Source organism: Acipenser ruthenus, chromosome 19 (genome assembly GCF_902713425.1).
Source record: "Acipenser ruthenus chromosome 19, fAciRut3.2 maternal haplotype, whole genome shotgun sequence".
Taxonomy (NCBI): domain Eukaryota; kingdom Metazoa; phylum Chordata; class Actinopteri; order Acipenseriformes; family Acipenseridae; genus Acipenser; species Acipenser ruthenus.
The window spans coordinates 4,031,180-4,053,350 of NC_081207.1; the positions used below are offsets into that span (position 1 = coordinate 4,031,180).

The 22,171-nt window shown below is 42.9% G+C and overlaps 4 protein-coding genes across 9 annotated transcripts; 2 read left to right on the top strand and 2 right to left on the bottom strand.

Annotated features, from left to right (window-relative positions):
* The first annotated feature begins 1,295 nt into the window (after positions 1–1,295).
* Positions 1,296–5,130, top strand: LOC117424390 (cleavage and polyadenylation specificity factor subunit 4-like). Of its 3 annotated transcripts, XR_009307747.1 has the most exons (5): positions 1,299–1,561; positions 2,361–2,403; positions 2,974–3,173; positions 3,575–3,731; positions 5,048–5,130. XR_009307747.1 is itself a non-coding variant. In XM_034040684.3 (4 exons), exons 1-4 carry the CDS (start codon positions 1,406–1,408, stop codon positions 3,641–3,643), a joined length of 468 nt encoding a protein of 155 aa, XP_033896575.2. In that variant the 5' UTR covers positions 1,299–1,405; the 3' UTR covers positions 3,644–3,821. The 3 variants fall into 3 exon arrangements, 2 of the variants coding, with proteins under 2 accessions (XP_058848364.1, XP_033896575.2); XM_034040684.3 differs by lacking the exon at positions 5,048–5,130 and having other exon boundaries at positions 3,575–3,821; XM_058992381.1 differs by lacking the exons at positions 2,361–2,403; positions 5,048–5,130 and having other exon boundaries at positions 1,296–1,561; positions 3,575–3,821.
* On the bottom strand, positions 4,221–9,460 carry LOC117424389 (ATP synthase subunit f, mitochondrial-like). Of its 2 annotated transcripts, XM_034040683.3 has the most exons (5): positions 9,104–9,460; positions 5,555–6,709; positions 5,072–5,179; positions 4,590–4,706; positions 4,221–4,345 (listed from the first exon to the last, which is right to left on the bottom strand). In XM_034040683.3, the coding sequence occupies exons 1-5, from the start codon at positions 9,111–9,113 to the stop codon at positions 4,317–4,319; spliced, it is 1,419 nt and encodes a 472-aa protein (XP_033896574.3). In that variant the 5' UTR covers positions 9,114–9,460; the 3' UTR covers positions 4,221–4,316. The 2 variants fall into 2 exon arrangements, with proteins under 2 accessions (XP_033896574.3, XP_058848363.1); XM_058992380.1 differs by lacking the exon at positions 5,555–6,709 and having other exon boundaries at positions 9,104–9,457.
* A 166-nt stretch (positions 9,461–9,626) lies between these two features.
* On the top strand, positions 9,627–14,542 carry LOC117424134 (protein FAM104A). Its single transcript, XM_034040240.3, has 3 exons — positions 9,627–10,524; positions 11,389–11,503; positions 11,941–14,542. Exons 1-3 carry the CDS (start codon positions 10,508–10,510, stop codon positions 12,181–12,183), a joined length of 375 nt encoding a protein of 124 aa, XP_033896131.1. The 5' UTR covers positions 9,627–10,507; the 3' UTR covers positions 12,184–14,542.
* Positions 14,543–14,860: 318 nt separating this feature from the next.
* On the bottom strand, positions 14,861–21,098 carry tepsin (TEPSIN adaptor related protein complex 4 accessory protein). Of its 3 annotated transcripts, none has more exons than XM_034040523.3 (13): positions 20,990–21,098; positions 20,354–20,426; positions 19,764–19,855; positions 19,444–19,537; positions 19,107–19,174; positions 18,889–18,967; positions 18,486–18,557; positions 18,071–18,262; positions 17,793–17,973; positions 17,161–17,274; positions 16,932–17,010; positions 16,529–16,663; positions 14,861–16,348 (listed from the first exon to the last, which is right to left on the bottom strand). In XM_034040523.3, exons 1-13 carry the CDS (start codon positions 21,026–21,028, stop codon positions 15,713–15,715), a joined length of 1,854 nt encoding a protein of 617 aa, XP_033896414.3. In that variant the 5' UTR covers positions 21,029–21,098; the 3' UTR covers positions 14,861–15,712. The 3 variants fall into 3 exon arrangements, with proteins under 3 accessions (XP_033896414.3, XP_033896415.3, XP_033896413.3); XM_034040524.3 differs by having other exon boundaries at positions 17,793–17,976; positions 18,071–18,259; positions 20,990–21,097; XM_034040522.3 differs by having other exon boundaries at positions 17,793–17,976; positions 20,990–21,096.
* Between the last annotated feature and the right edge of the window lie 1,073 nt (positions 21,099–22,171).

The window sequence follows — 22,171 nt, forward strand, 5'->3', positions numbered from 1 at the left end:
TGTCATACCTATGTGTGTGTGCCTGTCAAAGCAGTCAAACAACCTATACATGAATATACAGGGTTTGAAAAAAAAACTGCAATATGGGGGATTTGCCAATGTAATGCATGTTTGTTCTTTAAAGAATTCCAATCAGGACTTCCAGCATCTAAAAACGATGAGTCCAGGAATTTCAATTCGGAACAAGTCTTCCTAAATGCAATAGCCAGACCAAGCCATTCCAAGAGCCTGCATTATTCTTGTAAATGACATCAGCGTGATCAATTATTGATGACACGGCGTGTGAGACCAGCTGGGAGCTATTAGTGCAATTAAAGAGAGCTCTGTCTGCAGAAAGAAAGCCAAGATTTAGCTTCATCTTTCTGCATGGCCTTCATTAAAAGCTGTGTTCTGCACAGTCTTATTCGGGAGCTCACTTGCTCCAGTATTTATGTCCCAGTAAAAGCTCTCAAGCCCTGGGGTTCTGCCCTGAGCTGAAGATAAAGGCTGTTCTTATTGTTGCAAACAGATACTGTGAGTATATAAATAAACAGATATCCATACCCACACTGTGCTGATGTATTCAAATATATTCTGCAGGAAGACATGGTTACATTCACTGTGTCAATCTAAAGCAGTTTTACTTCACTGTCAGATTTGAGGATAACCAAGATTTAAATGTGATTACAAACGAAGACGTTTTATCACTTCATATTATATATGTTAGTAGTAGTTTACAAAGCAAGTAGTTCTGTTGTGTCTGGTTGACTTTAGATTAGACCTCAGTTTAGGTCACAGTGTTATATTCTACACTGCTTTTCTATATTTGTACAGACAGGAACATTTCATTAGAATATGACCCTGATTATGAGACAAGCAGGTCCTTGCTAACAAGAAATATATAGAAAGAGAGACGTGCAAACTACATGGGGGACACCAAATTAATCATCATGAAAAAATGACCAGCGGGGTCTTAAATTCAAACTCGAAAAAAATGAATGAACCCGGTGTTCATTGGGAGACACTGCCCCCTGGTGGCAAAAGAGTGCTATTGAAAATCAAAGGTTTACAAGCCAGCGCTGTAACTGTTCCTTTGCTATGGATTATTTACCCTCCTGCAAGATATTACACAACTTTCATAATATACCCAGACTAAATGTTTATAAACATCCTGTATTTTATTTGGCATATATTATTATTTGAGGTATCTAACCATATGTTCGTGCAGTGTACACATTTTGCTGTGTGGTATGAATTTACCTTTAACATCCAAAGATCAAGGACGTTTCAGTGTTACAGATATCGATTCCTCAAAGTAAACGCACCTGTGACTAATTAGTAGAGGCAGCTCGGTGCAAGGGGTCGGTCGGTGTTCTTCCCTCATTGTTTGTCCATTCTGTCTCACAGCGTGATTGGGATTCGTTGCATGACTTGTTTTATTCCCCGGGTTCGGCCGCTTGTGTTCCCGTGTCAGGCATCATGCAGGATGTCATTGTTGGAGTTCAGAAGATTCGGTTCGATCTGGAAATGCACGGGCTTATCAAGAAAAGGGCCCGGATGCTCCCGTTGTCGGGAATCGATAGTAAGTTAAACAATTAGATTAAAAAAACAAACAAAAAAAACACGGATGTAATTATATGTTCAAAACTTTCTACATTTCAAACAAGTCACACAACGCGTCCCAGTTTAGAGTGTTGGGGAAGGGGAAGGGCAGGTGGGGCGTATACTGGGCATAATCTTATTGTTAATATACAGATAGAAATGTGTCTGATTAAACAAAATGTAGCAGCGGAATTTTGCAAAAGAGCCAGTGAGTGCGTTTCTGGGGTAAACTTAGTCCCCTACTAAGCGATAGACACGGGTGATCTGAGAGCCAGCTACTAATTTAATCCAGTAGTTCCAGTATCTGAGAGATAGCAGATAACTGCATAGAGAACTGAGTAGCTGTGCTGGAGGGCTTGAGAGCCAGCTTGGGAGAGGTAACAGTTTCCTGAATATGACAGTGTTTGGTGTCTTCATTGCTGTAAATGAACAAAGACAATGCAAGTGTTTCAAGCTATGGAGTGGCTCACACTCATGTGTTTCATTGAACTCCCTTGTCAGTATAAATCCCTGGCCTCTCCAGGCATGATGTGCCTGGTGGAGTGTTGAGGAGGGGTGCGTCTCCCCCGTCCAATCCCAGGGAAGGCTAACTGTTCTCTTGTCTCTGCAGGTCCCCTCTGCAAACTTAGGGTTAACCGCTTGAGATGCAATTTGGAAGGGGCACCTGACCACTTTACATAATACAAAAGTCTTACACTACCATTTTGAAAAGCTTTATTCAAAATCACCAACATACCCCCGTTTTTTATGGTCTGTCTGTTCTTTTGTTACTCTTTCAGTCCCAAAGCAGACTTGCCGACATGCCCCTTGGAGCTGCACAAGGTAGGCAGCTGTCTGCTGAAGAGTCTAATTGAAGACCCTTTTCTCCCCATTGTGTGTGGCACTAGGTTTAGTGTACAGCAAACTGGAGTAGTCAGGACTGATTCTATTGAAGTCCTTTCCACCTGAGCACCTGCTGTCTTTATGAATGTTTAACACTTTCATGTATGAAGTATTGAAAATAGCTGAAAAAAGTAGCTTTTAATTCAATAAAAAAAAAAAAAATGCTTTATGAGGAAAAAATGGCATCCTCATTTATGAGGCTCATGTATCTGTGTGTTCCATGTGTGACCATATGAGTTTCTGTACCTGGACTAAATGGCCAACGTGTACGAGAATAAGGCAGGAGAGAAAGTTTAAGATCAACGGTTTAGATATAAAGTAACAAAGTATTTTAAACTTTCATGGCTGCTTAAGGCTGGTTCATAGTTGTGACCACCGGGAGACAGTCCTGCGTAAAATGTATCTCTGACGACCGGTTTTTCTTCGGTCACTAGACAGCCAGTCGTATGATTTGTAATATGAACCAGTCTTTACAGTACAATCCTCACTCGCTCTCTTGTATCTCCCCAGCATTGCTGGCTTCAGCCTCAATGATGATTGACATGGCACTCCTGGCCAGGCACCAGAATCTGTTGCTGCAGGGGATCACTCCCTTCCCACACCTCTCCAGTACCATGAGCATCGTCCACTACCAGCTGAGACAGCTGCAGGAGGCAGGCACGTCAACACGGGGCTCCGCCCGGCCCATCCACCTTGCCACCTGCTACAAGGTGAGTGGACCAAGGCACTGCACCCGTTCTGCAGAACTACTTTGGTCTCTCCCAGTGTCCATGTGCATGTGTTTGTAGAGGCTGTTCAACAGGAATTCACTGCATACAAAGATACGGTCATGTCTATGTCAAAGCCAGAGGTACAGCCAATGGGAGGCAGCAGTTAAATGGGATTTTTTGATTGATTTTGTAATTGGTTATCACTAATCAATGAAGTGAACATTGTATATTATCGATCATCAGAATATAACTGATTTCATTACTGGTATTTTAAAACTGATATTACTGTCCGATTGATCGTTTGGCTCTTTTTCGGTTACTTTACCAGACCAGGAAAATATTTCTTTGCTGAACCAGCACTGCTGCCCTTAACTATGCTGTCCGGCTCTGTTTCACTGCAGTGTGGCGAGAAGGGTCACTACGCCAACAAGTGTGGAAGGAGGCACCTGGGCCTGCTGGCTGGGCACTGAGAGAAAGGCATTGCTCTGGACCGTCCTCAAGGGGCTTCAACAGCCAGGGTCCATTGAGGAGAAACACACACACGTGTTTATGAAACAAGTAATATGATTGGCTGATGCACTTCGGCAGATAACTCTGGTATTCCTTTGAAGTTCAAGGATTCCCACACTGTTCAAATACATTGGTTTACACGTTTAATCAGGCAATTTAAAGTGAAGCGCTACATTGTTTATTTGTATTGTTTAAACAGAAAAGTTTGGTCGCAAGTAAAGGTCTGTAAACGACCTGGTAAAAAGTAAATACATATTCAATTCAAATAATAAAGTTCATTTTCTAAATAGTTTATATTTACAGTAATAATGAAGTTCTTCGTTCATCTTTCCTTACAGAACATGTGACAGCTGTTATTACAGTTGAAAAATATACAAGTATGGAAGTATTTTGTAGAGAAGAGACCACAGAGTGTAAAATAGAGCCCTTATAAAATAGACTGGGAGCCTGCATTTAAAAAACTGTTGTTTCAATAGTAAATGGTTTGATATAGATATTATACTACAGCACATAAATACTATACATAAATAAGTTCATTTGAATGCATCTCATTTTGCAGAGAATCTTCGCTAATCCAGCGATGGCTCCAGACGTTATGTTTCAGAGCTTTCAGTCTGACTGGCAGCCAGCCCCTCAATGGTACTTCCTCCAGCGATCCTGCTCTGGAAACGAAGGGGAGAGGCAGTGTAAAAGATGGGCTACATAGCTGATAGTATTATATTAACACAATATGATTTGTGTATTACTCTTCATCTAGGCCAGGAGATAGGTATCCGTCTTTACTGTTGTTCATAATAAAGTAATGGTAAAACTTCTTAGTTAAGATGATAGACAACCGTTTCGCCAGGTCAAAGATACTAGTCTATGAGGCTGAGAAGTTTCTTTGCCTCTCGTCAAAAAACTTACTGAGGTGCTGGTAGTTCCAGCTGTAGCTCAGCACACAGTATGCAGCCAGCAGCATCGCCACACCACCAGCCCCACCCTTCTTCACATCTATATACTTGCTGTAATACCTCTGCCAGCCTGTGGATATCATTCAAAGTGATTAGGCAGGACAGCATGGGAAGGAGACAGCAGAACTGCACACTGCAGCAGCATACTTCAGCTTGCATTATACTCTACAGCAATATAACATGGCCCGTTACAAGGAATACATATGGAATACATTGAACACATGACAGACTCCAATTAAATAGTATGGCCTACAATGGAAACTAATGTTTACGCAAGCCAGTTAAATGAATGCAGTTTATTCACATTTTAAATGATGTACATCTGGTGTTGGTGCTGTGAAAATGTAAGTTACCATGACTTTACACATTGTGAAGGATAATAACTAATTCCTGATCCACTGCCCTCCCCAGCTCTGTCCAGACCCCCAGACCCACCTCTGCGCATCGCTGCCAGTCCGGTGGTGAGCTGCAGCTCCCGAGACCCCAGCCAGGCGGGCAGCTCCCCCAGCCTCACCTCCATCAGCCGTCTCTCTGCAAGATGAACTGCACATCACAGGCCCGTTAACACCTGCTGAATCAGTGGCACGCCACTCATCTTCGAGTCAAAGTGCTAATAGAGCCAGCCTTTAAAAAAAAAAAAAAAAAGTGTGTTTTTTGCTGTAGATTATATAGTTTTTCCAGATTATACTCTGCTTTAGCAAAGCTGTGCCACCACACTTCAGATTGACTTGCTGTGCAGCGGGTATTAGGACCTCTCACCTTTTCACAGGAGGTGACTGCAGTGTGGTGGCAACACTCCCAAAATGCTTTTTCTCAATACGTAGAGGCTCACAGTAGTTGACAAATATTACAGTAAATTAAATAAGTGTAATAATGTCAAATCAATAATCAACTGTGAGCCCAAACTCCAGACTGTACCTTGTCCTCTGTCCTGTTCAGGCAGGCATGGCCTATCCTCTACATGCCAGGGGGAGGGTTTCACTGGGAGCATGGAGAATCCGATTCCCTGGTACCCACGGTGGAGCTCTGGGAGCCACTCCAAGCCTCTGGCTGTTAAATCTGAGCCAGCTGCTTTGCTGAGGGACTGGGAGAGTACTGGGACGACTCTTTCACTGGTCTCTGCGCTGCCCTTCCTGGAGACAAGATCATAATTCCTGCTGCAAAAGTTCTCCCTGATGTGATCCCACACGTTGGTTTTCGTGAACTGCTTGCTGTCCCTACTGTGATCCAGTAACACATTCTGTCCCCTACATGTATTCTGCTGTTGGTACAATCCAGCAGTATTTTTGTTGCCCATCAAAGCGTACTTAGTGTGGTCCCTAACACTGGTTTTGCTTCTGCTTTCGCTTGTTTTAACTTCCAGCACTCTCTTCCCAGGGGAAACGGAAGGCACTCTGGCTTGATCTGCCAAACTCTGCCATGCTACAGAATCAGCACTGGGGGATTCTGAACACTGAAGGGGTGCTAACTCCAAAGCCTGGAGTTTTGACGTGGTTTGCTTGCTTCTATGTTTAGGAACAGCCTGGTTTTGCATTACTTGTTCTAAGCCATGCTTATCCACCTTTGTTACAACAGCAGTTTGGTTGAGGTTCAATAAAGGTGTGTTAGCAGGTGTTTTGTCTGTGGCTTGAACATTGCCTTGTGCTGAAGGAAATGCAGGGCTGGTTTTCTTGTCTTTGAGTGACGATATCATACTGGTCTGCTCTTTCCTGCTATGTTGCTTTTTAAGCTCTTTACTCCACATTTTCTGAAGCCCTGCTTTGCCGACTTTATCCCCTGCCTCGGTAATCTCTGTATTTCCTTTAGGGGCTGGAATTTCTGAATTCTGGAGATTGGAGATGTCCTGCGTTTTTGCTTTCTTGCTTTTCAGAATGGTTGAAGGCTCTTTGAGATTTAATTTACTGTCTTTTTCTTTCTTTTTAGCAGCTGCTTGTGGTACCCCATTGGAGCCTGCTGTTACCCTGGCAACTGCCGCCATTTTGCAGTGAGGTAAGTGGGACTTGAGCCTCTTGAACGGCTTTCCACAAAATGGACACAGCTCCGTCCCGGGAGCAGCAGCCCCTGTCTTCTTGGCTGAGAAAAACAAATTAACAAACAGCCAATAAAAACGTTGGGGTGTGCCGAGATTTTGGATTAACACTGGTCCCCCTTTTCTGCTGTTCAATACATATGTAGCTGTTGCTTCTGGTACCTAATCGCATCACATGCTCGCTGTCAATTCTGTCCACTGGTTTAGCTGCAATCATGTGACCTGCAGCACAAAGCTTTGTATAGCCTAACCCTAAGTAACTGAGTTATCACACCTTTAAGATCCCTGCTGCAAATACAATGCATCGCCATATGGTGGCACTGTATGCCAACATACAATTCCAAACAAAGAAGCAAATCTCACTGGGTCAAATGCAATGAACAAAAAAGCTGCAGATGATCCTGTAGTTAGTACCTCAGGACTAGACTAAACTAGTGCGCTAGTTATCACCAATTGCAACGAACCAAGAACTTCCAGATAGTCCCTAGGTGCGGATTAAAAATGTTCCCAATTGCAGAACTCCAGATGATGACTGCTGCCCCCTAGATGTTCCTGGGGGGGGGGGGGGGATCTGATTAACATCCACGAAAGCACTGTTTGCCATGCTGTTCTCAGGATCTCGAAGCTGATATGAAAGCTATGTTGTCATGCAGCCCAATGAAGAGGAGCAACGAGATATTTGCACCACGTTTTATTCTGCAGCTGGAATACCTGGAGTTATTGGGGCCATAGACTTCGCACACATCTGTATTCGATTTCATAAGCAATATAAGGATCTGAGCTTCATCAACAGGCATAGCTACACATCAGTCAATTACCAGATGGTGTGTGACCATCTTTGAATGCGTAACGTGGTGCACGATGGGCAGGCAGCACACATGATGCACGGATTTGAGAACAGCTGATTGCAACTACAATTTCAAGAAGGCTCCCACTATTGGACTGTTCTGTGCTAGAATAAATGTACAGTTATAATACATGTCGATATGAGATGACTATGAAAAATATTTGGAATGGTTACACTGGAATTGTCGGTGGGCGTTTCTTGTGCATCAACCCCAATGTAATCACTATCAATAGCTCCTTTTATTGATGAAAGCAAAATGGGTATCATCGATGTAATAAGGCTGTATATCTGGGGCAAAGGATTGTCGGGCGCTCCGGTCAGTCACTGTTGGTGTTGCTTTGCAACAGCATTTCTGGTCTCCAGATCAGCTGATCCCCAACTCCTTTGTTCGTTGCAATTGGAACTAACTTAATCTGCAGCTGGGGATGATCCCGAGGAAAGTACTGCAACAGCTAGTGGGCAATTTAGTACGCTTGATGTGTACTAATGCAGAATGTTCGTTGCAACTGACCCATTGAGTTTGTTGGCAAAAAGATGTTGAGAGATATAAGTAAACAAAGCCCCAGTAAATCAACAATGTGGGTGTCTTTACTGCTGGGAACAGCCTCCCTCATGTTAGACCATTGGGGAGCCAGATTATGAATGCTGAACGAACTACAATGAAGCAGTGACATACAAACAGATCTCATTGCCTGCATACAAATGTCTCATCATTATAATGTCAAAACGTCTGCATTTAGTTACAGTTCTGCTAATAAAGCAGGCTATTCTGCTTCTGTAGTTATTAATACTGTAGCGAACCTCGGTTAACGCAGGCAGGCGCATCACACAGGGCGAGGCAAGCCACACACAGGCGGAAGGCGGGCTCGAACCCAGGACCTCGCACTAAAGCTTAGCGCCGATACCGCTGTACAAAAGAGCCTGTGTTCTGACAATCTGAGCTACCCGGCTCAGGATGAGCTACCCTGATTGAAGTATAGCAGAAGTTCATTCAAAGGCAGTAAACTATACCCTGAGAAACTTGCAGTCTATAAAAAAAGGATTTTTAAAACTATAAATCGGGTGATGCTTTGCGATGCGTCTGCGAGTTAAAGACCGTGGATCAGAGGGGGTGTACTATCTCATGGTGCACTTTATCATGCTGATAGCCAATACATGCTTTCCCATCTATAGTTAATAGCAATATTGACCGTATTTGATACCTGTACAAAGTTATAAGCTAATATATAACTTACAAAAAATGGGAGGGAGCAAGTAATCAAAAAAGTATCACGGCGCATGCGTATTTTGTGTAGCTCAGATTGTCAGAATACCTGCTCATTTGCAAGGTGCGTATATCGGGCTTATGTCCTATATAGTGTGATCACGTCACCTACTAGCCCTGCTGCAGCCTTACCCAGTGCACGCTACAATACCAAACGACACTTAGCAGAATTACCTAGTAACTATAATAACTAATACAGTACCGGCACATACAAAATACGGGGTTAATTCTAAAAGTTAATGAGCATAGGAGAATTTAACAAGATCGTTAAGGCTTGCATCACGTATTTATTCTACGCGTAACGTGACTGTTTTAATTTCAACTCACCCGCACTCATGTGCCCGACTTCTACACGAGTTGACCTCTAATTCTTTGAAGATCAACCAATCAGAAGACTTCATGAAACTACAGCCACGTCTGATTGGTGGAACCCTCCCAAGTCATTGTAAAATGTTAACCTTTATTATCTGAAAATGAAACAAAGCTGTCATAACGGTATCATAGAGCTTTGTCAGATATCTGTGAAACCTGTGGGAAACCAAACAGAAACAAGATATGCTGCCTGCAAGATGTATTATTATATATACAATACTGTTACAACAACGAAAACAAATAATACGTTGAATTTTGATTTGCATTGGCAAAACTTTTGTTCCAAAAAATATATATATTCAGTGAAAGGACCCTGATAAAGGTAGCGTTGCAAATGCCTGCGTGTTATAAAAAAAACTAATACTATGTAGTCAGCTCCTTATGAAAACAATTTGAATGATGGAGTCTATCTATTTGTTTTTCTTTAGTCCCCCTCTATGGAGACTCTATGTTTTACCGGTATTTTCTCGGTGGTTTTAGGTGTCCTGATCTTTTGGGTCCCCTTCTTTATTGCGCAGCCGCGCTGTCATGTAAACAGCAGTTGTGAGTAGTAGCGATACAGACGCCAAAAATAAGGGTGGCAGAACACTGGGACAAATCCTCCTAAAATACCGCATTTAAATTAGGGGTGGGGGTATTTTAATAGAGGGGTTAAACATACCCTATCCTTGCTGATGTGTAAAATCAACGCAGATGCAGAGCTGGAATAAAACCGGGGGGTACAGTCAATGGTGGTAAGATTTGGGGTACAACTTAGCGACTGGTGTGCGATTCCGGCAGGTTTACTGTTAATACACAAAAGGGGGCAACAAAGACGGATTTGAAATGATTGTTTCAGTTGGGTGACTGATATAACGTCGATCCAGTGTTATTAAGGGCTGAAACGGACGCATCTATGACTTGACATAAATCTGTTATTATTAACTAAGCCGGTGTGAAGTTCTTTGTGACCGGCTTGGTTTGCTTGTAGTGAAAATAGTGCGTCCATTAATGAATGATATTTGCCAAGGGGCTGGGTTAATTTCACATGTTACCCATTAAAAGTAAAGACACGTCAAAACATCGTTAGAGGAGGAGCATTACTAGGCCTCGACTAGTCGAAATGAAAGTGAAGGCCGGAGTACTGTTTTTATTTTAACTGCCGGCGCCACAGTCCAACTTCTTAACCACGGCAGCCCGATTGTAAAGTTGACGCAGGAATTGAACACCGAATAAACCCCTATAATATATTCAAGCAAATGTGGAGATGCGAGGTCGCAGCAGAGTGACTGAGAAGTGGACTGAACCGGGACGGGATACAAACTAAGCGAACAGGAATTCAAAGGGATTTCATTTGAACATTGGACCACAATCTGTTAGATGTTATCAGAAAGCAGGTGAGTCGTTCTTTTGGTATATCATCTAGTATTTACACTTTTTACGCATATTCTTCTGAATCGTTTGAAAACATATTTACGAGAATCAACATGTCATACAAGAATGGCCATTTTGGTTTTTGATCTGCGACATTTCATCCTCTTACATTACCAGGTTTATGTATATGTTTCTTATAAGGACATGGCATCACCCATACGTATACGTGTACGTGTTGGTTTATTGTTAATGTTATTTATTACATTTATAGTGAGCAACAGAATGGTGAAATGTTCAGCTACAATACTAAAGCGTTACAGTTTTAGGGTGGTACTGTAGCCAGTGGTTTATAACAACTGTGATAACGTCATTTGCACCAAACAGCAATGTTTGTTTCAATTGTTTTAAACTCGATTACGGTATTCTTTGGTTGAAACATTCCATTCCTAAGAGCTATTTCTGATGTGTTTAATAGCTATAATATATAGTTATGTAGCTATTAAAATATATAAACGCGATATTATTAATGGATACGTTGCCTGTCTCTCAGTGATTTGCAGTCACACTGTCGCACACAGATTTGGCATTCTTGACTACCTTCAAGTAAGTGCAATATGCAGATTGAAACATTATTTTAACAGGGTCATTCCACAACAAATGGATCATAATTTGATTCCACATATAGGCAGGGCAACCCCATGAGGTATTAATAACACATCATTACTCTTCTAGTTTATGTAGCTGAGTCCAATGATAACAACAACTCTAGGACTGATAACCACCTGGCTTAGAAGAAAGGCTCTGGTCTCTATGTAACTGTAAACCCCACCTGCAGATCAGTGATATAATGACACAGTGTCATAATGCAGTGTCTGTGCCCCTCACAGGAAGCGCCCTCGGAGCTGTGACAACGATGACAGCCAGCTTCTCCCACAGCCCAAACGGGACGGAAGCAGCAACCCCCTCTTCCCAGAGCTGGGCCGGGACATCTGGGATTCAGAGGTAAGGCCCACTGCCACATGGGTAAAACAAAACCGCTGTACTGTGGGCCGCGTTCACAAAGCATTTACCATGCCGAGTAAACACCAAAAAGAAAATGAAACGTAGCTGTTATCAGGGTCGGGTCAATTCCTTTTTAAAATCAATTCCCATTTCATCAATTCCAACACATCATTGATCAAAATTGCAAATAGCAGTATTCTGTTAAAGTGAGTTTCTCACAGTGGCAAGAAGTTATTTAAATTGAAGTCACTGGCAATTAAATTGGCTTAATTAAAGCAACTGAATAAATCACAACATTTATGATGTCTCTCAAATATAAATTTGAATTCCACGTCCTTCCTTCTTGGAAATGGAAGTGGAATTCAAAAACAGGAAATTGACCCCAACCCTGGATAATCGTGTACCTGTATTAATGTGCAACCTCTCTTTCTCTCCAGTCCTCAAGCAGCGACAGCAGTGCAATCAGCAGCCCGGAGCGTGCTGGGAGCAGCACCCAGCCTGCCGAGGCAGGAGGAGGCTACTTGAACCCGGGGACTTTCAGCTCCGCTACCTCGTCCTCTGTGCACTTCAACGAAGAGTCTGCCTCGCTGAGCCAGGGCTCCTACCAGCGAATCAACCGCATCCTGCGAGAGGCGCACTTCCACAGCCTGCAGAGCCGCGGGCCCCCGGGAGACACGTGATTCCTACCTCACCCCCACCCCCCCCCCCACCCTCTAACACCTTCTGTGAAGGACGGAGGGGGCAGGACCCCTCGGGGCGGCAGGGAAGAAGAAACACAGATTCCTGTTTCGAGAGAGAGCCCCGAGAGAGTGGATTTCAATTCTTTCACAACCTTTGTCCGGTTGACTTACTGTCATCACCAACATCATCTTTAGTTTGCATTTTAATTTAAACCTTTTTCTCTCTCGATTTCCTTGTCATAATAGGTGGGTGTCTTCAACAAGTGCGTCATTTTAGCAGCCTGTATGTCTCCTAGTTTGGCCTTACCAGTTATCCCAATAGCAGGCCAGGTGTTTTTCAAATGATCAGAGCATTTTTGTGGGGGGTGGGTAAAAGGAAAAACATATCTTTACCATGTCTTGTCTACATGAATGTGACAATCAGGCATCCTCGTAGCTGCGGAAATGAGAAGCTTTGTGGACAGAAGATAGCATGCTATTACTTGTTACTTCTGCGTTGAAGTTTGATGTTTGGTTCTGATGGGAGAGAGCTTTGGTGTATCTTTAGCAGCTGCCGCACCTTGGCTGTTGCAGATTTTTTTTCCAATCTGCAATAAAATCAGGACAATATTTTGGATGACACAAATGTTGATCACTACCTTTCTGTTCTAATTTGAAGTGACAGTGGGGTCTAATTACTGATCTAAACAGCAACAGAACTAGATATAGCCAGCCTTTTATTCCCAAAGATAATAAACTAAAAAGGTAAGGGAAAGAGGTGTGTGTTTGAGTAGGTTTATAAACTGTAATGTTTAGGTCTGATTCTATTTTGATCATTACAACATGCCCCAGTTTGTTTTTTTGTTTTACTGGGCTGTAAGTTTGATTGATTTAGGTAAGTGTGAGATTCCATGTATTAATCCTGAGATAGGACACATAACTTCTCTATTACAGACAGCCTCCATCTGAGAAAGACCAGAAGAGTGCTTCATTTTAGTTTTGTTTTTTTGCAGTGAATGCTGGAAATGTAATGCAAGCCACAGTAAGGAGGCTGGCAACTTGCTCTGACCTGACGCGTATATAACAGATCAGCCTGAGGACTTCCACCTAAATCAGCTTCCCACTAATTATAGACCATAGCATTAGTAGTAACTACTAAAGATGGTTTGCTGGTCTAGAGAGCTAAAATAAGAAGAGTGTGATACTCAAGAGAATGTACACACTGTTTAGACTATCATTTTACCCTGCCCAAAATATTTTTGTATGCATTCTATAAAAGTTAATTTTCTTTTATAGGAACTGTTACATTAAATTTCTCCCAATATATGTATAACAATCTTGTACTGACACAGAACTTCTGTTTGCTCAGATTAAATCAATAGTTGTTTTCGATGCACCAAGCAACACAGGGTTAAAATGCCTATCTAGCTTTTTGGTCAACTTTTTTTATTTTTGAACCAGACACTAGGCTTGGTGACTGGTGAGTCAGATGACCTTTAACCTGGTTTCCACGGCAACCCAAAAAGAGAGACGGGGCCTCTGGGGGAGGGGAGGGAAATCTCAGGGTCAGCACATTCAGAGGATACCCGAGAGTTCTCTACACAAGCATGCTTGTCGGAGTCTCTTGATGAAAAACTTCTATCAAGCTAAATAAGTCAATTCACATTTTTTTCAGAGGCTCAGGTCTGCCAGTTATTACTACAAATTATAATAGAAAGATTTAGTTGTGTTGAAGACTAAGTTCACTTGTTTGTTAGTGTAAAAGAATTAGTAAATCCAGGGACAGATGCATAGGACTTGCTTGCCGAATTCCAGTTGTTTACAATCGCATTGGGAGTGGAATTCTCCTCACAAAGCCATGGCAGAATTGTGCGACACTGTGGTCAAGTTCAGCTACAGGCACTTTCTCAAGAGCTCAGTTTCAGGGATGTTGGATGTGTGATAAGGGCACTACTTCTTAGGAACTTGGCACCATTGTCTACTTTTTTTGTACCCGTGTCCCCTAAAAAAAATCATGTTACTTTGATCCAGCCTAAAGGAGACTTTAGGTCGATCAGAGTTGGAACTGAATCTTTAGCTTTAGTGAAGATGAGCTCTTGGCTTATTAGCGAACCACTGAGCCACTCGGCCCCACCACAGCGTTACCTCCCACTTCCACCGGCTTCCATTTCCATTATGCATAACTTGGACTTTTTGAACTGTACTGTCTGCAGTCCTACCCAGTAATGTGGGTCTTCTTTAGTTACAAGACCACGTGGAAGTCGGCTTTGAATTTAGAATTGTACATTAGATTTAAGCAACCATTTGAGTTTGAAAATGTTTATTTTGTTTGTTTTTTTTAATCTCTTAAAGATTTGAAATAAAGCTGATGGTTTATAAACTCTTGACTCCCAAGGTTCATTCTTTTCAGGTATGCTATATGCACTCTTCTATTTCACATTTGGATGCAATGTATATTTTCTAGGGTTCAAATTCAATTTACATTTATTTATCATTGCCTCTTTAAAATTGATTTTGTCTAAATGCCGGTAAATTGAGCACCTATTAAACTACGCATTTAGATTTATTTAATTGCAATTCTATGTATAAGGATGCTGTACTCGCTTGGAGTCTGCAACCAACACAGAAGGGCTGTGCTAATCCTGCAGACCTGTACACAGGTCTAGGAAAAATAACTTGACTCAGGCCAGTAAACTAATCAGGTGTAGACATATTTTTATTTCTTTTTCAGTATAAGACACACTTTTTTTTTTTTTGTCTGATTTCACAGACTCCAATTAGCATTATTCTTGGACTATCATGTTGCCTTCAGCAAGGCAGTACAAGACTGTTGCTAATAGTGATAAGTGAGTTTGATGTGTCACAGACCCCATTCGCACTACTGTTACCTAGGTAAAGTAGTCAAAGATTAGTGATAACCGGAGTCTGTGAAATCAGCCATTCATTACTCAATCATCCTGTCAAGTTACTTTGTGCTGAGAGTTAGTTATCAGTTGCATTATCACAGGGAGTTATTTTATTTTCAGTGTGGAATTACAGTTCTTCGCAATGTTACACGGGGGGGGGGGGGGGAAGGGTGTAAAACCTGCACTTGAATGGTGTTGTTACCTGATGATGAGATGGTTTGCAGCTCACATTTACCCAAATTGTGTAGGTTTTTTACAGGGATTTGCTTTACTTGCCTATGGTTAGTCAGTAACAGTAATATGATTTGACTATTGGATTCGGTTTTAGTACAGTATCCCAAATGGGAATTAAATTCCACTTTGCAGTATTCAGAATGTCGATATTGGGCAAATTCTCAGACACATCTGAATACTGGACTCCGCTATGCCCTACCACATCTATCTGTTCCATCCTTCACTCAAATGCGAACAGGGATTTGAATACAGAATATTTCAGTTCAGTATTAGTCAGCCTCTAGCTGTAACTTATTTAAATTATGTATTTTTTTTCATACAAAATGGTGTCAAAAATAAACAACAATTGTTTTAATTAAGTAGGTTTTTTTGGTTAATTAACTTTGTTGGCAGACATCAGACTTGGCATTTTAAACATTGAGGAAGGTGAAGGCAGACAGGTGCTTGTGTTCAGTGTCAGGCTGTGGAGACCCAGTGGCGCTGTCTGTGGTACAGTCTGTAGAGTCTGCAGCACCTGCAGTTTTGTTCTCTTGTATTGTGGTGCAGTTTAAAGGCTGTGTGGTCGTCCCTCCATTGGAACTGGCACTCCCTGGCTTTCCTCTAGTAACAAGCTCCATCCCGCTAAACAGGGACAGGTTACCAGCGAGAGGTTCAGGGGGCAGCTCAACTGAATCAAAATCAGCATCGGAAGGGTTCCTCTGCTGTTTGTGTGAATAGTTAGTGTTTTCACTGTCCTGGGAGTCCCTGCTGTCTGTCAAACAAGTGTCTTCGAATCGCTCCGGGCAGCAGGAGTGGCTACATGTGTCTGTTTCCACGCTGGAACTGTGCAGAGCTGATTCAGTTTGACTGTCTGTTTTTGACCCTGAATTAGAGGCGTAGTCACCTGACCTCCACAAGGATGTGTGAGAGGGCAGTAAGAGAGCTCCACTGCCCCTCGATTCGGGAGACCCGTCTAGGAGCTGGGGACACGTCGCAGGGAGAGAAGAGGAGGAGGTGCTGCTGTTCAGTCTCCCACCTGCTGTCAGGGCCTCGAACTGCCTCAGGAGCTGAAGCACACGCACACACACATCAAAGTCCATTTCAATTAAACACAGGGGCTATGAGAGGTTTTGAATCTCACTCATGAACTGCCCCTAGGAGAAAACCCATTAGCTAACACATGGGACAGTGAGGAAACTGGCATCCCGTTAATATGAACCTACCCCTCTACCCTGTAGATCATTTACCTTTGTCGCCTTGTTAGCCACAGGTCCTGCAGAACCCTCGCTCAGCTGCAGCAAGGGCTTCTGGGTCACTGCAAAAATCCGGTCAAGGGAGAGCAGGTCTGTTGACATCAGGCAGGCCAGGGCACACAGACACCTCTGCGGACGGGACAAAGAAAGAGTTGTTGTTTCCAGCTACATTTAATACAATTCTGGAGTCAATGCGACTGTGTGTGAACGAAGGGTCACTATTAGAATTGGATCTGCCACATTAAATTTGTGTGCTTTTTTTCAGTATCAATACTAACCTTGATATTCCTGTTTTAGTACTCGGTAAACCAAAGAAACGTCCATAACTGTAGGCATTCAACGTTATACAGTATTCATATCTGGAGAGATTCAAATTGACAAAGCTATAAGAAAGTACCATTGAGACGGTGCCTGCAGGGTCCTGAAGCTTCTTGCTGAGCAGCTCCACCACCACCTCACAGTTCAGGATTGCACACCTGGGGGAGAAAACCATAGCCAACAAGCGTTCTTTAATAATAAAGAACTGCTGAACACAGTGCCATACGATACTGCAGGAGGACATAGCATGCAATACCACCTGGTGGACAAATCTTGTAATTGCCACCACATGTTCTGCACATACTCACTCCTTGATAAAGTGCTGTGTCTCGTCTCTGGACAGGAAGACCTTTGAGCCCTGGGACATGGTGTTGATCAGCATCATTTCCTGGGCACAGTCCCCCAAGTGCATGGCCTCCATCCTGGGGTAAAGCAGAGTGGCATTACTGGCTAAACCAACAGCCAGGGAAAAGAAACTGGGGCTCGCATCACAGCTGAGATCTCGACTTTAGGAAAATTGAATTTGGTAGTCAGGGCAACAAGGTAGTAATGACTTTTCGAATCAGCCACCACGTTTTACACGCTGGTGGAAGAGGGTGTGTCTCTGCAGGATTCCATTCCTTATCTGACTCATCTTCAGATCTCTATGTAGACTTCGTGTCTACCAGTGGCAGAATTCTCTTAATTCAAAACACATTTATATAAGATGACATTCATTTTTTTGGATGCCAAAAAGATTCTTTTGAACTGTTCTGCCTTGGCGAAGTGTTGCAGATATGCAATTTTGCAATATTGCAATGTAGCTCTACCATAAATACTTATATAGTATAAAGTACCATAAAACCAGAAATGTTAGTGATCCATTTCTTGAAGTGCATGTAGTACAATTTTACTGGTCACCAATCAAACAAACACCTGAATACCACAACAGCATATTAACCTTTCAGAAAGATCCCCGCTCTCTCTGCTGGCTCCTGATTGGCTATCAGTCCCTGACTTGCTGCTTCCGCCCACAGACGCCCTGCTGAGATCCCCATTCTCCAGAGAGGAGTTCTGGGAGCTGTGTCCGCTGTCGCTCTCCTCCCAGCCTCCCCCAGCCAGGCCAGGACGCCTCTGTTGAGCTGCTGGGGGAGGGGGGAGAGGGGAGAGGGGAGTAAGACACTATACCTGTAACCACTTTGAAATAAAAACTTCAGCCTGCCATCATAGCTGTCTCACCTTTCATGCTGTGGGAGGGCAGGGGGGTTTCGGCTGACAGTTGCACCGAGGCCTCCACAGCAGCAGAGGGCGCCATCACAGGCTGGTAGTTGTTGTCGTGGAGGCAGGAGCTGGGGAGCTCAGAGTGAGGAAGGATGGCATTGGCCACTACCTCCGCGGCTTTCTGGATCCTGTCCAGAAGAGCGCCCTCTGCTGAAGACAGAGAGAAGAGTTGGGGTATAATGTGAGAAAAATCAACAGAATTACCATGTGAATAAAATCTTAGCTAAAAATAAATAATTAAACTACACGTGAGTCTTTAAACTCTTGCTTTGTTATTCTTATGGTGTTGCTACCACTGCACCGTCTATACTTCGATTATACAGAGGAAACAAGACCCTGTGCGCACGGATGACTGTGATAAAAACAAACTTACTGGAGACGTTTCTGCCGGGGCTGTATCCAAAGCCTTGCATTCCAGACTTCAGCCCCGTGCCTGAGCCCATTCCTGCAGAAGAATTACAAAAAATCTCTCACTCATCACACAAGGGCCCTATGTACAGAGCTCCGTCTCTTGAATCCTCCCGGAGGGGGTGAAATGGCGCATCACAGGCACACACACGACACACAAAGGTGCTTCTGGTGCTTCATTTCATCAGATTTGAATTGTTTGCAGTATTCAGAACTAACGCTTTTCTGATCATTGAAATAGATCCTAGCATTTGAAATAACTTCTGGCTCAGAGATGACAGCTCAGCGCACAGGCTGGCCAGTCTTAGGAAACCCACATGCAGACACCCCCATTATATCCTCTTTGCTTTTTCTTTCAGCCGGTTTACCTGCGGGCACAGAGGCTTTGCAGGGAGACAGAGCAGGAGGGGGCAGCACCGAGTCAGAGAACAGCACACTGGCCAGCTCCTGCAGAGACACAGACAGAGACAGGAAGAGGAGAGAGGGAATGAGATAATTCAATCCAACCTGCTTACAAACAGGTGAGTTAGCAATGTGGTAGAAACACACAAGCACAGCTTATTGGGCTGAATGGACAGAGCTGTACCTGGGCTGCAGCCCGCACTCTCTGGTACAGTGCGATTCCATGGACCGGGTCGGGAGAGCCACTGAACACTAAGAGACAGGAAAATCAGTCTTCATTTCAAACACTAGGGGGCAGTGTCAAGTACCCGAAACACACCACAAACAAAACAAACATTATGTGCACAGTGTTAAATCTAGAGAGAGATTTAAATTGAAATAAGTGAGTGTAGTTACCATGGCATTAAAAGCCTCCTCTGTTTGTTTTCAAACACACTTTCCCTTGACAAAGGTATGTTAAACATACCAAAACATTGGAAAGCTGGGTCTTTTAAGAGCTAGAATTCACAGCATCAGCTCACCAGTCACTTCCTGGACGAAGGTGGCGTTTCTGCGGAGCTCAGACAGGAAGTGATGCGAACCATGAGTGCAGAGGTGGAGAAGGATCTTCAGCACCTGAGCAGGAGGGAGATGTGGAGATGTGGAGAGGTCATTTAGTCAGAGCAGCATTGCTATTTTAATATATATACATTGGCAAAAAAGACTCTTCTGGTTATCCTCAGTGTATATTATGTAGTTTTACTTAAAGTAGAAATGATTTGACACATCTTTCTCAATGTATTCAGTACAGATAATGCTAGTGAGAGAATGCATGAGGTAGTGCAAGCGCTGCAGTGCTCACCTTCAGTTTAACATGGCAGGACTCGCTCTGCAGCCTCTCCAGGAGATACTGCAGCAGACACTGACAGCCCCCCACGGACTCATGGGACACCTCTGCAGTGCCACACCGTTAGGGAGCAGAACAGCACTTTCGTCCGTTTAACAAACCACTTCCTACACCTGCTCGGTCTCCCAGGCAACTCGGTTCAGAAGGAGGATCGGTTCTGTTTCTTACCATTATTACTATTATTATTAGAGTACAGCATGTCAAACCAATCTTGGGATGGTGGTTGTCTCCTCTGGACCCTTACTCCTGCTGAAATGGATCAGCCCACATTAACATCTACACAGAGAAACCTGAATCAGTGGCTCACCTCTGAGTTGCTGTGGTGGATTATGCTAGTTCAATGGGGACTGTATAAGGCTTTACTGTGTTTGAGTCAAATTATATAGGTCCTATATTCTACAGATGAAATGAACGATACAGCACATCCGGGTCAAGGGTGTGGCCCAGAACTGTATGATTCTATGTGTAAATTATATAAGCTGTTTGTTTCTTTATTTATGTTTTTATGTACTTTTATAAAAGACACAGATCAGATAAAAGGATACTGCTAATTTCTTCAAACAGGTACCCAGGACATGGCGTGTCATCGTCTGAGGTGGCTTTCATCAGAGTGGGCACCTGTGAGGAGGGAGGGGGGAGAGAGACAGAAGAGTCAGTCCACCTCATTTCAAACAGGCCCTTAGGTCTACACTGCCTGCACTAGAATCCGATGCCTTCCACACTGCAGCCCATCACCCTTCCCACTGAGCTACTCAAACCCACTGCAGCAACTCCACTCCTATAGCTTCCACACTGCACTTTATATTTTGTTTACAACGGGAACAGACATTAATAAGAAACGACTGATATGCGTTGCCGAAGCTACAATTCTATACGCCAAAGGCTGCACTAACGCACACCTATAAACAGACCAAGGCAACAGGGCAAAGTCCGAAATGATGAGGTGAAGTTCGGATCAAGTCGGCTACATTTTAAAGCACTTTCAGAAAACGGTGATTTTAACTCAGTGAGAACACACACACAACAATGATCAATCATGACAAATCACACACCGGATGACCACTTTAAACAGGGAAAACCAGCGTTACACGAACGGACTGTAGAACTGGCATACGGTTTGTAAACAAGCAATCGATGCTACAATATGAAGAAACACTACGCTTCTAGTTAGCGTTACTTACTTTTTGAAGGAACCCCAGCCTCTCGATCAGGGATGCCATGATGTTGCACTGTCAGGGTCAGCTGATCGTCCACACCAATGTAGGGCGGGACTATCAGTGACGATTAACCAACCACTGCGTTCTCATCAACTATTCTCCCTAACCATTGGCTTTCAGTGGGACTGGTTCCACCTTTTCATCCAAAGAAAGCATTAGGGCAACTGAAAGTGACTGACAGTAGATTTTACCAATTATAAACGCGTTAATCCAAAAAAAGCATAATAGGGCAACTGAAAGTGACTGACAGTAGATTTTACCAATTATAAACGCGTTAATCCAAAAAAAGCATAATAGGGCAACTGAAAGTGACTGACAGTAGATTTTACCAATTATAAACGCTTTTAAAAAAAGGACACCCAATAGAAACACGATTTGAAGAGCAGACGTATAGAGGGTTCTAATTAACAGCAAAAGCCGATTTTAAAGGACTTTGTTATTTTATTTAATATCAATTTTTATGAAAAACATTCTAGTATATCAGCTGCACCTATATATGGAGGTGAGGCTGTCGACTCGGGGGAATTGTTAGCATATTTTTGGTTTATATTAACTTAGAACATTTTTAGTTTTAGTGACATCATTTAGCATTTTGGTGTCGCTAATATTAATTGCTGGAGCCACTTATAACTATTACCTGATGCAGCCTTTCTTAACTGTTGAATGCTTCCTGTCTGCTGTGAGTTAGGATCGTACCCGCACTGTACAGGACCCGCTGTAGTGTTAGAAAGTGGTATGCATACCAAAACTTGATCAGAAAGTGGTACGTCGTCAGATTTTGGTACAGGTGCAATCAATTGCGATCTGATGGATGTTTTCCAACTGACAAACAGAGGTACATTTACCATTACTTATACATACATTTTTTTGCAAACGTAAACTGTTAACAGACAATCAATTTCTCTAAAAAGAAAAAAACAATTCACAACGAACAAGACAAAATGAGAAGTCCACTGAAAAGTTGCACAAGTAAAAAAAAAAATGTACAAGACCCAATGTATTGCATATGATAAATATTTGCATACTCTAGTGGAAAATATGATAAGTGACATTAAAAATGATGTAAAATATGATAAATTCAATTAGTTATAAAAGACAGAAAACAGCATAGCATACCAGATTTGAATGGGTGCGTCCCTGCTTTCA